Source organism: Gobius niger (genome assembly GCF_951799975.1).
Source record: "Gobius niger genome assembly, chromosome: 11".
Taxonomy (NCBI): Eukaryota; Metazoa; Chordata; class Actinopteri; order Gobiiformes; family Gobiidae; genus Gobius; species Gobius niger.
Window position 1 is genome coordinate 6,072,294 of NC_136862.1, and position 13,129 is coordinate 6,085,422.

Here is a 13,129-nt window from a genome sequence, read left to right on the forward strand (position 1 = left end):
CCAGGCCTCCAGGCTCCCTCCTTTTTGTATATTTTTGTTTGTGTGGCCTAAACCTGTCCTTTCCCTCCATGGATATCTGGCTGTGTGAGCTCTGGCCTGCGATTGGAGGACTCGCTCCATGCTCTGTTCTGGTTGGCTGCTCATCCTTGGCCCTGATTGGTGCGGTATCGGAACGCCTGGCCCCCAATCAACCACCTGCTGCAGCCACACCTATAAAAGCCCACAATTTGTAATATGTGTAATACACGCCATTTTGTGTCCCTTCGTTGTTTTGGTTAACCTTTTGTGTGTCCGGGGACACTTGCATTAAGTTTGTGTTACTTCTTGGGATGTTCACTTGGCAGATCACTTATAACACCAGACTAACCATAGAAATGTCTGTGTCGATAGAATCATTTGAACCATTTTGCATTTAAAAGAACTTGAACATGTCAGAGCAGCATCAGCTTCATGGTTGTATAAGCCAGTGTTTTTAAACCTTTTTTGAGCCAAGGCATATTTTTTTCATTGAAAAAATCACGAGGCACACCACCAGCAGAAAATATTTAAAAACTTAACTCTGTAGCCTATATTCAGTCGTTCACATCAAAGTGTCTTGAATAGGAACACTGTATAGTCTCGCGAGCCACCGTGCCACAGTCACCGCCACCTGCCGCATCCATGCATCACTATCTCTTGTATTTATTGCATGGTTACTCTACTCTAGACAGCACAGACACTCAAAAACGGTACATTATTTGCGGATAATAATTAATTTGTTTTCCAAAAAAAAACTAGGTGAAATTGGATAATTTTAAATTATTTTAAATTAAGGCACACCAGACAATATCTCCTGGCACACTAGTGTGCCACGGCACAGTGGTTGAATAACACTGGTACAAGCTACGTAGCGGCGGAGTGATCTGCTAGAAAATAGTCCCTCAAAATGCGATCATTCTATCGACAGACATTTATATCGTTACTCTGGTGTTGTAAGTGATTTGCCTCAGGTGCACTGTGGAGCGGGTCAGACTGTTTTTTAATGCAGGCTAGCTGATACCATAGAAATGCACTAGCCTTGCATTAGCCTAGCGCCACGAAACTCTTTAAATATAACAACTGCATCAACTACAAAAAAAAATATCTCCAGAAATCAGCAACACTCTGGATGAGGCCCTATGTCAAAAATCCAGAAATATCCCTTTAACTGCAAAAATACTCATTCCCCAGGCAGATTTATTTACTTTGCAAGTCAAAATTACAAAATTATGGTCAAATATAATGAATTTGAGTATACACTTTTTGGTGCAGCAATGTAAGGCGCAGCTTTTACTGCATTAGAAGACATTGTCTGGTAGTAACTCTAAGAGCGACACCGGGGTCAGCCATTTCCGCGACAATCAAACACTCCAGCGTAATGATACAGCACAGGACCGGAGAGCCACCGCTAAAGATGCCCTTTGAGTCCACGACACGACTCCAAATAACGGCAATATCAAAGCCGCAAATGTGTCCTTGTGTCATAAAAAGAAAAAAAAAAAATCCAATCCTGGGCATTGATGCGGATTTGAGCATTGTAAAGCCTTTCTGAGAGAGAGAGAGAGGGAACATATGCGCTCGCAATATTCCCTGCCCATAACCCGCCACAGTCGCATCAGAAAGAGTGAATAAAACGCTGTACATGATTTATCATCCAAACTAAACGTCTTAAAATCGCATCCTCGCACGGCAGCCCGACCTGGCGGCGTCATGAAAGGGGCCACGAGCGTCGCGCAGGGATAAACAATTTCCCATTTTGTCAGTCAGCGGGGGGGCGGCGCTCAGGCTGAGACAATGAAAAGGCACCCAGGGGGCTTCGGGGGAGATGTAAAGAGAGCCTTTTAAGAATAACAAATTGAGTCGGTGGGTGGCGAGGGTTCGGGGGGGGGAGGAGGAGGAGGGGGGGCAGGTCTGTCACAGCAAAAAAAAAAAAAAGACGATTAAAAGTATGATGAATTGCTGCGAGTGATGACCTTGAAGTCGGCGGTGCTTAACTTTCACGGCGCGGTAATTGCAGAGAAAGAGAATGTAAATAGCGCGGTACTTAACATGGTACTTATGGCACTTACATGACATTTACTCCAGGAAGTATTGAAGCTACTTTCTTTCTACTATGATTAGAAACAACTCAAACCTTATGTGTGTCCAAGAATCCACATTTGTCATCCGGACTGGGTTTAAAGCGGACGTATCACACAAAAGGCTTTAAGGCAGGGGTCCTCAGACTTTTTTCTCTGGGGCCACATTATTGCTCCTGACTTTGATGGGGGGCCGGACCAGGTTGGCTATTACATATAATTGTATGACCTAGACCAAAATGCCTCATTGTGAAGTAGAGATGACTCGCCCGCACAGTCGTCCCCCTGACTATATCCACAAGATCAACACTTGATTCAGGCTCATATTTGTTTCGCTGTAGTGGTTTGCAAAAATAGTAATCAAGTCTTTGCACTTTGTTTTAGTTTGCATTAATTTTTATTTTCAAATAAAACATAATTATGTAATGTGACCAAAGTAATAACTTCTTACACTTGTGCTTTACAAGCCTGTTCACAAGTTTCTCAAAGTACTGTAGTCATTATTCATTCTCTCCACACTCTGTGGAGGTGAGCTTCATTTACCACGTGGCTGTAATGTGTTTATATTCTGATCTCTTATGTAAGTGCCCTCTGCTGGACATCTGTGGAATTATTTTTTATTTATTCAAACTGCCCCCTAGTGGCTGGAATGAGTAAACTGGTTATTTAGTTAAAATATCCTAACTCCGCACAGGAATGGGCTAGAGACTTACTTTTTTTTTGACATACTTAGGGATTTGTGCTCTACAGGGGCCGGATTAAATCATCTCGCGGGCCGGATTTGGCCCACGGGCCGTAGTTTGAGGACCCCTGCTTTAAGGCGAGACACTGCAGGTGAATAAGGAAAATAAATAAATGTAGAGATATCAATTTGAAACTTATGCTGAACATTACAGATATAAACATGAGAAAAAATGTATTGCATTTTTTCTGTCATTTTATGTTTTCACATAAAAATAAGGCATTTTGAGCATTAAAATGGCCAAATTGCCTATATTTTGGGCAACGAAATCAAAATAATGAATTGAGTCAGATTAAAATTTATGGTTTTATTTTATTGACATATTAGTAACTAAGATTTTTTCAGGGGGATTTTGGATATTTTGTTTAGTTTTTTCAATAAACTAATCATTAGTGAAAAAAATCTGTAAAAACTCAAATTCCGCCAGTTTTTTTGGTTTCAAAGCTGAATAAATCAGGCTAGGAATTAGATATGAAAAAATCCCTCTGCAAAAACCTTCAAAATATTATTAAGTCCAAGACTGTAAAGTTTGGAGTCTGTGGGAGCTTCTATAAGGGCTCACCTGCTGCCCGAGTGCGGCTTCTCTCATTCAGAGAAAACCAGCCCTGAAGTTTTGTAGCGACTGTGCATGTGCGGCCCGTTCTTCGACTTTTCCACTCCAGCGTCTCGTAGGACGAAAAACACCATATTTGGGTGAAAGCGTCATCACGGGGACCCTTAGCAGGACACGTGGATGTAAAATCTGTCAATATTTATGAATGAAAACCCGCGGGAAAGACGGATTTTCTACACGGCGCAGCAGCGAGTTTTGTCATTTTTATACACATATGACATGAAAACTAAGATGTAAAGGGAGGAAAACAGATAAAAATCTCCACTTCGACCACTGCGGGAAAAATCAATACTTTCACCTGCCGTGTCTCGCCTTAAAGCAGTATTAAGTATCTCTTCCCCCTAGCGTAACTGCAGGTGTAGCAAGTTACGATTTTTTTAACTTATTGATTGTCTTGGAGAGTAAATACTACGCTGACAGGAAAGAGAGAGGGACACAAACAAACACAACTCCAGGTATGTTTTCGATGAACTTTGTAACAAGGTAAAAAGCTTGGTGTAACTAATTTTGGATGGTTTTCTACACATTTTATCCTTTCTTAGTCGTGATGATTCTAACCTGTACCATTACATTTGCTCAAATTATACAGTATCTCTTAGGGCCTAAGGAAACCCATGGCTGAAGAAGCTTATACTACTACTTCGTACTACTTCAATACTAAACAACCAGCGCAACTAAGTACTTTTTAATATATTGAAAGTTTATCTATTGGGGATAATTTGCATGCGCACGCGTTACAAAACTTTAGGGCCGGTTTTCTCAAAATTAGGTTTTTGTTCCAGTCATGCAACGACAACTCCACCTCAGTAGCTCCTACAGACTCCAAACTTTCCAGTCTTGGACATAACAATAGTTGGCGATTTTTAAACATCTAATTCCTAGCTGGATTTCTTTGCGTTGAACCCCCCAAAAACAAGGCAAAATTTTAGTTTTACAGTTTTATTTTTCACTTGTGATTAGCTTATTCAAAAACTAAACAAGTTATATCCAAAAAAACATCTTTGTGACTAATACAGGTGCTCGTTATATAATTATAATGTGAAACTAATATGATATAGACTCATTACGTGTAAAGTGACATATGTCAAGCCTTTGTTTGTTATAATTTTGATGATTAATTTGGGGTTTTTACAAGCTCAATAACCAAAATGATAACAAATAAAGGCTACATATATATCATAAGTTTCACATTTTAAGTTGAATAGCATGATTTTCATGATATTCTAATTATATGACGAGCTCCTGTATGTCAATAAAATAAAACCATCATTTAAATCTGGGTCTATCTATTACACAGATTTTGTTGCTGAAAATATCAGCAATTTTGGAGATTTTTAAGCACGAAATGCGTTATTTCTATATGAAAACATAAAATGGCTGAAAACTTGCAATACATTCTTTCCTCCTATCTATATTTGTGATGTTCAGCAAAAGTTTCAATTTGATATCTGAAAATTATAATTTTTTTCCCCATTCACCTGCAGTGTCGCCTTAAAATGTGAAATTAATGACCAATCAGCATGTGATTTCCTCAAATAATATCCCTTATGGCCAGAGGAAACCCTACTACTCCTACTCCTACTCCTACTACTTCAATTCTAAACAACCCTGAGCAGATAAGTACCTTTTCATATATTGAACACTGAGTCAATATAGTAATCATCGTGACAGTCCTCTGGGTGTGTGTGTGTGTGTGTGTGAAGTGCTTCTCTTTTTGTTTTTGTTTTTTTTACCTGCGAGTTCTGGATCTGGATGGTTCCCGGAGGCAGCGCCTGCGTTAGCACTTGCCCTTGTGACGTCACCATGGCAACGGGCTGGTACAGGGTCCCACCTGAGGGGATAATTTACAGCGGTGAGCGTCGTCGAGAGGCTTTCGGGGCGGCAACAGCGGCACACAACACAAGCGCCCCCGTTAAGACAAGAGGGAAGAGAGCCTGGGAGATGGCGCGATTAAGTACAAGGTGCGAGGATAATGTCCCGAATGAGGAGCGGCGGAAGGAAGAAGAAGAAGAAGAAGAAGAAGGGGAGTTGTGTTTGCTACGGCGGCGTCCTAATTAGCCTTGATCAAGACGACGCTCTTATCGCAGTCTGTTTGAGCCCCCTCCGCGAGTGTAGTGATCAAAGGAGCGCGCATCGATTTATTTTGGGTTAAAAGGGATTTCCAGAGGGCAGGATTAACATTTCACTGTACAGGCTTGACATTAGAGCGGAGCCTATCAGACGAGGCCTCCGTCACCAACGCTTAGCCGTCCGCATTTGCATTGAACGCAAAACACGAGGCGCTACGGCGAATTACAATCAACCACGGAGCGCTTTCATTAGGGCTTTGTTCTGAGTGTCGAGTTGTAAGAGTGAAGTCATTGGAGAACTCTGTGACTCTTTTATGCTCCGTTACCCAGCACGGATTATATAATTATTAAGTTTACCTACACAGCTTGAACAAAAGTTGCAGCCTGGATTGAACTGTTATGATCAGGGGGTTGTTGCAGTCGGTCAGGTCTAAGTTCAACAACACTATGAGTGAGATCAACTGATGACCTGAACATCCTGAACACCAACACCTGTACAAAAAGGCACTTTAAACAAGGCACTTCTATTTTATTTATCTGTATCGACTTTTATTGTACAGTTTTTTGCCCATGGGGTTTTAACCTCTTACCACCCACCAAAACCAAATGCATTTTCTCCTCTTTTGCCTTTTTTTTTCATGTTTCCTTTTTCATCTCATTTTTGTCACTTTTTTGTCAATTTTTTGCTGCATTTTTGTCACTTTTTTCTTACTTTTTTGCTGCATTTTTGTCGCTTTTTTCAGCATTTTTGTGACTTTTTTTTCCAGCATTTTTGTCACTTTTTTGTCACTTTTTTGTCAATTTTTTGCTGCATTTTTTCCCTTTTTTGCTGCATTTTTGACACTTTTTTGTTACTTTTTTGCTGCATTTTTGGCGGCATTTTTGTCACTTTTTTTGTTTTTTGCTGCATTTTTGTCATATTTTTTGCTGCTGTTTTGTTGCTTTGTCACTTCTTGCTTCTTTTTTTGTTGAGGTTTTGTAATTTTTATTGTTTTTTTTTTTCACTTTTTGACGCTTTTTTGTTGCGTTTTCATCCTCATTTCTTCTAATTTTGTTGTCACTGTTCTGATGCTTTTTTTCCCCCCAAGAAGCTCTCACATTTGGAGAATTTGGCGAACTGGAGAAAACATGCCCAGGTGGGAGTTAAGAGGTTAATGTGGCATTGTTTGGTAAATACTGTTTAAAGTGGTGCTAGCCCGCAGTTAGCTTTGCCCGTTAGCCTGTTAGCTTCTTCTTCGTGATTCCATTAGTGTGTATTGGTGGCTCCGGTCCGGTGGCAGTCACGTTGCAAGCATGGTTTTCTGGCCAGAGACACCAGGGGGAGATGAAAGACCCTCCAATCATCCCATTAACACTTGTATTACCCCCACAGGGATACGGAAAGGATTTATTAAGGTAAACACGCTACTTAGTACTGCTTTAAGGAACAGGCTTCGTAGGAGCAGCCATGTTAATTTCACAGGCCACACGGGATCATTACTATGAACGGGGCTGAATGGCTAATCATTGATCTCTTCTATTCTATATCTGTGGTAAAGATCTATATTAGGAATAGGAATGGATTTGAACCTCCAAACTCCTTTCACGATCCGATTCATGTATTTATTTGAGCTACAGCTCCTAAAACCACTGATACAACTCCCTTATCACTAATGCAACACAAATGATGAGCCTGCTGTGTTGCCATTACTTTGAATTCAACATTTTTATACACACTGAATATTTAATGAAAACCTCCATTTCAGTTTAATTCTTGGTAGGAGTGTCTCTCTTTTCCTCTCAGCCGATTCTTACGTGGATGATCTTGCTTCCAGTCTTGCTTTGCATGGCCTTTCATTGGATTTTTGAACTCTTTCTGAACTAGTGTATGCTTTTAATTGGAAGTAGCAGCCTGGGCAAGCAGAGAAGGCTGATTATCTCGAAAAAATATAATTTGATAACCTATATTTGGCTTCTTGTAACTTTTCGACGGGCTCGGTACTCGGGACATTCACCATAAACAACAGCGCTCTGGCTGAACTAGTCCCACGCCGCTGTTTCACGTGTTTCTGCCACCGTCAGCCTGAAGTTTCATCAAGATACTGCTTTTTTACTGGTACACCTTAATCGCTGTAGTTAGAAAGGGCTATATTGACCTTAAGCAGCGTATCAAAGTGCTTACAAATATATAAAGTGCACTGAAGTCTTACCCGACACCACTTGAGAGTTGATGGTGGTCATGGACACGCCCCCCTGCGACAGACCCCCGGACGGCACCACGATCCCTGCAGGGTTCACCGAGCTGGAGACAGAGGTCATGGGTGGAGAGGAGGTCGCAATTAGTTCCTGGGGAATCACAGAGAGACACTAGTGAGCAGCTTTGACCACTAGTCTGCCGAGACAGGAGGGGTTTCACAAAATCTAGAAGCGTTTTTGTTGTGCACGGTTCATACAGGTAGCGGAAAGCCAAATGTTTTGCTTTCTTTATGGCCATATATAAAGCACAAATCCATAAATTTCCTGCACTGACGGAGTGAGGTAAGGGGAGTGACTGACCTGCGGTATGCCCAGGCTGGTGTGCGAGGGCGAGTAGGGCCCCCCCAGGTCGTTCCGCAGCAGGTTGTCACTGTGCATCTTGGTCTTGAGGCAGGTGATGTAGCGGTTACAGAAGTCCTTACAGAGTTCATTGACTTTCTCCAGCTCCAGCAGGTGGATCCGCAGCACTTGGATGGCCTTGACCATCTAAAAACAAATTAAACACAATTACAAGGAGGTCATTGATAATGCAATTAGACTGTGAGCTTCTGGGACTAGTAAGGGGACTTTCATTGGGAGCGGAACGGCGGAAGACACTTGATAGGAGTTCAGTTTGGTTTCCCATTACAGGTTTGTGTATCAGAGACTTTCGATTAAATGCTTCCAGACCACTATGGAAGCGCTGTGGGGCTACGTTAAAGCTGTTTGTATTCTCAAAGGAATATGGAAACTGCTAATATGCTAGCATGGCTTTGCTTAACATTTTAGCTCAGCTTTCCGTTCTAATGGAATACAACGCTGACGCCAAAACTAGTCAGCATTTGTTAAAGAGGGGGTATTATGCAAAATCGACTTTTTCAAGCTTCACATCATGTTTTTATGTCATTCCCTCATTAAAAACATGCCTGAAGTGTTGCCTCGGCACATTCACGTATTTTTGAGTAATCTGTAAAAACTCTGATGGCGGCCATTTTAGGGATAGGTTTGCCTGAGTCCTCCTAGGAACGCCCCCACCTCCTGGAGACGCCTCCGAGCTTTCGTCACCAGCCGAGTAACCGACCACTGCTCCTCAGCAGAACCCCCTCCCCACTGATGCCACAGACAGCGTGTGGAGGGGGCGTGTCGGAAAGGGTCAGAGGTTCTTAAAGAGACAGAGGCCTATTTCAGGACATTCCTACAGCTATTTTGAGAGGGCAATTTTATACAAGGCAGTTATTCTAATTTACTGCATTTACAGACCAACAGAAGGTTTGGTCATCATTGTAGTGTGATATAGATTGTTGCTATGTGATTGAAAAAAGCATAATACCCCCTCTTTAACATCAGCTTTCCGTTCTAATGGAATACAATACAAGACTACAAGACCAAGTTTTATGTTGTGGTTGGTTGTGGCCCCAGATTGGAGCTGCTTGGACCCCCCCTTTGGGCAAGGGATGGTGCGGTGTAGGACAGGGGTAAGTTTGCGTGGTGGAGGACTGATTTACTTCATTGCCAAAACACAAATACTATTGTAAATCAAAGTAAAGAACCATTTTCTGCCAATACCAATGCTTTACATATTGACCTAGTGCAGATATGGGCAAAGTTTTTGATGCAAGGGCCACATTGGGTTTTTGAACTTTCCACAAGGGCAATAAAAAATTACATTTCTCAAATAGACTGCAAATGCCTAAACGCTTTAAAAGAGCAACGAAATAGCAGCAGTTATGCATTACCTTTCTGTATGCCAATGAAAACATTGGTGTTTTTCCCCATTATTAGGCAATGCATATCGGATTTGGTCATGTTTTGAGGGCCTGATTGAAGGGCTGTTCTTACCCGAGCTTAGACGAGTTGATACGTAACTGTCTGGTCTTGTGCCCGTGGAAGAGCTTGGTCGCTTCTAACTTCACCCCCGTTTGGAGCTATAGGAATACACTGGGAGAGGCCAAATGCGAACAACATCTTTGGTCTTTTTGCATGACTGAGGGCACGCACAAAGACCAGACAGGTACGCATCAACTCGTCTAAGCTCAGGTGAGAACATATCTCAGTATGGAAAAACGGTGGCCTGTTCCCTTTAATGTAGAGACTGCAGTTACGTGTAAGACCTGAGGTAGCAGTAGTGAGCATAAAATGACCAATTTGCATCTAGTCTCTTTAACCTCTTACCACCCGCCTAAACCAAATGCATTCTGTCCTCTTTGGCTATTATATAGGCCTGTGTAGCACCTCATTAGAAATTTATTTTTTTCAATTTTGGTCACATTTTTGAGTTTTTGTCACATTTTTGGTTGAATTTTTGTCACATTTTTGTATAATTTTTGACACTTTTTGGTTGAATTTTTGTCACATTTTTGTATAATTTTTGTCACATTTTTGTTGAATTTTTGTCACTTTTTTGTTGAGTTTTTGTCACATTTTTGTTGAATTTTTGTCACTTTTTGGTTGAATTTTTGTCACTTTTTTGTTGAATTTTTGTCACATTTTTGTTGAGTTTTTGTCACATTTTTGTTGAATTTTTGTCACATTTTTGTTGAATTTTTGTCACATTTTTGTTGAATTTTTGTCACATTTTTGTTGAATTTTTGTCACTTTTTTGTTGAATTTTTGTCACATTTTTGTATAATTTTTGTCACATTTTTGTTGAATTTTTGTCACATTTTTGTTGAATTTTTGTCACTTTTTGGTTGAATTTTTGTCACATTTTTGTCGAATTTTTGTCACTTTTTTGTTGAGTTTTTGTCACATTTTTGTTGAATTTTTGTCACTTTTTTGTTGAATTTTTGTCACTTTTTTGTTGAATTTTTGTCACTTTTTTGTTGAGTTTTTGTCACATTTTTGTTGAATTTTTGTCACTTTTTGGTTGAATTTTTGTCACATTTTTGTTGAATTTTTGTCACATTTTTGTTGAATTTTTGTCACTTTTTGGTTGAGTTTTTGTCACATTTTTGTTGAATTTTTGTCACTTTTTTGTTGAGTTTTTGTCACATTTTTGTTGAATTTTTGTCACTTTTTTGTTGAATTTTTGTCACTTTTTTGTTGAATTTTTGTCACTTTTTTGTTGAGTTTTTGTCACATTTTTGTTGAATTTTTGTCACTTTTTTGTTGAATTTTTGTCACATTTTTGTTGAATTTTTGTCACATTTTTGTTGAGTTTTTGTCACATTTTTGTTGAATTTTTGTCACATTTTTGTTGAATTTTTGTCACATTTTTGTTGAATTTTTGTCACTTTTTTGTTGAGTTTTTGTCACATTTTTGTTGAATTTTTGTCACATTTTTGTTGAATTTTTGTCACATTTTTGTTGAATTTTTGTCACATTTTTGTTGAATTTTTGTCACTTTTTTGTTGAATTTTTGTCACATTTTTGTTGAATTTTTGTCACATTTTTGTTGAATTTTTGTCACATTTTTGTTGAATTTTTGTCACTTTTTGGTAGCCTGGCTAACACCAGACTAAAATCACAAGTGATATTTAGTCTGGGGACCACCAATTCATTTTCTCGTAGGAGAGGTGTGGTTTACGATCGTCCATACTCGTTTATTGGGCGATACGAAAAAAAAAAAAAAAAGTATCTTGCGTCTGCACGTAGCCATGGCCAATCGTATCATCGTATGAGATGACGTATGACGTACCCGCTGTAAACTTTTGAATATAAACTATTTAGAACAAGGTCTAAAGCTTGATCAAAAAATACCATCGTGTCTGCTGCTGTCACGTTGGATCCGTAAATAAACTTTTTTTTTTATTATCCGTAAATAAACTACAAGCTTCCATATATCGAATAGCGCGTCATCGTCTTGCCGTCCCTCCTCGCTCTGTGATTGGTTCCCAAATCCACCGGAGATGTCGGCCATGGTCCCCAGGCTGTTGTGCAGTTCGAAATAATTCGAGCGCACACAGCAGCCTGGCGTTAGCCAGGTTAACTTTTTGGTTGAATTTTTGTCACATTTTTGTTGAATTTTTGTCACTTTTTTGTTGAGTTTTTGTCACATTTTTGTTGAATTTTTGTCACATTTTTGTTGAATTTTTGTCACTTTTTGGTTGAATTTTTGTCACATTTTTGTTGAATTTTTGTCACTTTTTGGTTGAATTTTTGTCACATTTTTGTTGAATTTTTGTCACTTTTTTGTTGAGTTTTTGTCACATTTTTGTAGAATTTTTGTCACATTTTTGTTGAATTTTTGTCACTTTTTGGTTGAATTTTTGTCACATTTTTGTTGAATTTTTGTCACTTTTTTGTTGAGTTTTTGTCACATTTTTGTAGAATTTTTGTCACTTTTTTGTTGAATTTTTGTCACTTTTTTGTTGAGTTTACATCCTTGTTTTTTCTTCTCATTTTTTGTGGCTGTTTTGGTGCTTTTTTCCCAAGAAGCTTTTTGATTAGGGTAAAGCCAAACTGGAGAAAATGGAATCCGTTCAGGTGGGAGTTAAGAAGTAAGTATTTTATCTCTTATTTGCATAATAATATTTCTCAAAATCATCTTGGGGGCCAGTGGTTCTGTTCTGGAGGGCTGGCGGTGGTTACAGTGTTTGTCCTCGCCATGGATTATACAGCAGGTATTTCAAAGCCCATCCAGTCAGAGTCCATGGCTAAGACACTTCATAGAGGAAGAGACTCAACTACCCCAGTCCAGGGCAGCTGTGGCGACATACACAGCTGATCCCCATCGAGTGGAGAATGAATGCATAACAGCCACAGTGACGCTTTATGATTAAAACATCCCATTCAGTCTCATACGGACAGTCTTGCTTTGTTTTCCTGACGCATGACGCAGGTGTGTTTGTGAGCGCAATCACTAGACATTGATTTACAACAATTCACGGGAAAACAATACCAGAGCAATTTCCTCATACAGATAATTGTCTTTACTCGCACAGAATTACAAAACAGTAGAGCGGCAAGATGAATGTTGCACTTTATTTTTATGGAACTGAGCTTTTCTGACACCGGTGCGATCACGGTTTGATTTACGGTTTGTGTTTCAAAAGCTAGATTATAGTCTCACTGTGCACATTTGCGATATCACCAAACACTTCTACAGCTCTCGCCTCGAAAAAGACACGAAAAAGCTGCCGGGGTTGGAGGAGAAATGTCTTATTATCTCGAAAGTCCCAGTGAGTTCATTGCTAGTGTCAATTGCTAGTTGTGGTCCAAACTTAAAGGGATATTTCAGGATTTTTGACATAGGGCCTCATTTCCTAGTTATCCAGAGTGTTGCTGATTTCTGGAGATATTTTTTTTGTAATTCATGCAGTTCTTGTGTTTGAGGAGTTTTGTGGTGCTAGGCTAGTGCCAGGCTAGTGCATTTCTATGGTATCAGCTAGCCTGCATTAAAAACAGTGTGACCCGCTCCACAGTGCACCTGAGGCAAATCACTCATAACACCAGA

The 13,129-nt window shown here is 39.8% G+C and overlaps 1 protein-coding gene across 1 annotated transcript in view; it reads right to left on the reverse strand.

Annotated features, from left to right (window-relative positions):
- The window catches only part of LOC306969876 (homeobox protein PKNOX2-like), a 226,586-nt gene that overhangs the window by 17,830 nt on the left and 195,627 nt on the right, over positions 1-13,129 (reverse strand). Inside the window, exons 6-8 of the mRNA XM_079565652.1 lie at positions 8,056-8,241; positions 7,710-7,845; positions 5,185-5,282 (exon numbers count right to left, since the gene is read on the reverse strand). Coding sequence (XP_079421778.1) covers positions 5,185-5,282; positions 7,710-7,845; positions 8,056-8,241 — 420 coding nt within the window. The remainder of the gene's footprint in view (positions 1-5,184; positions 5,283-7,709; positions 7,846-8,055; positions 8,242-13,129) is intronic.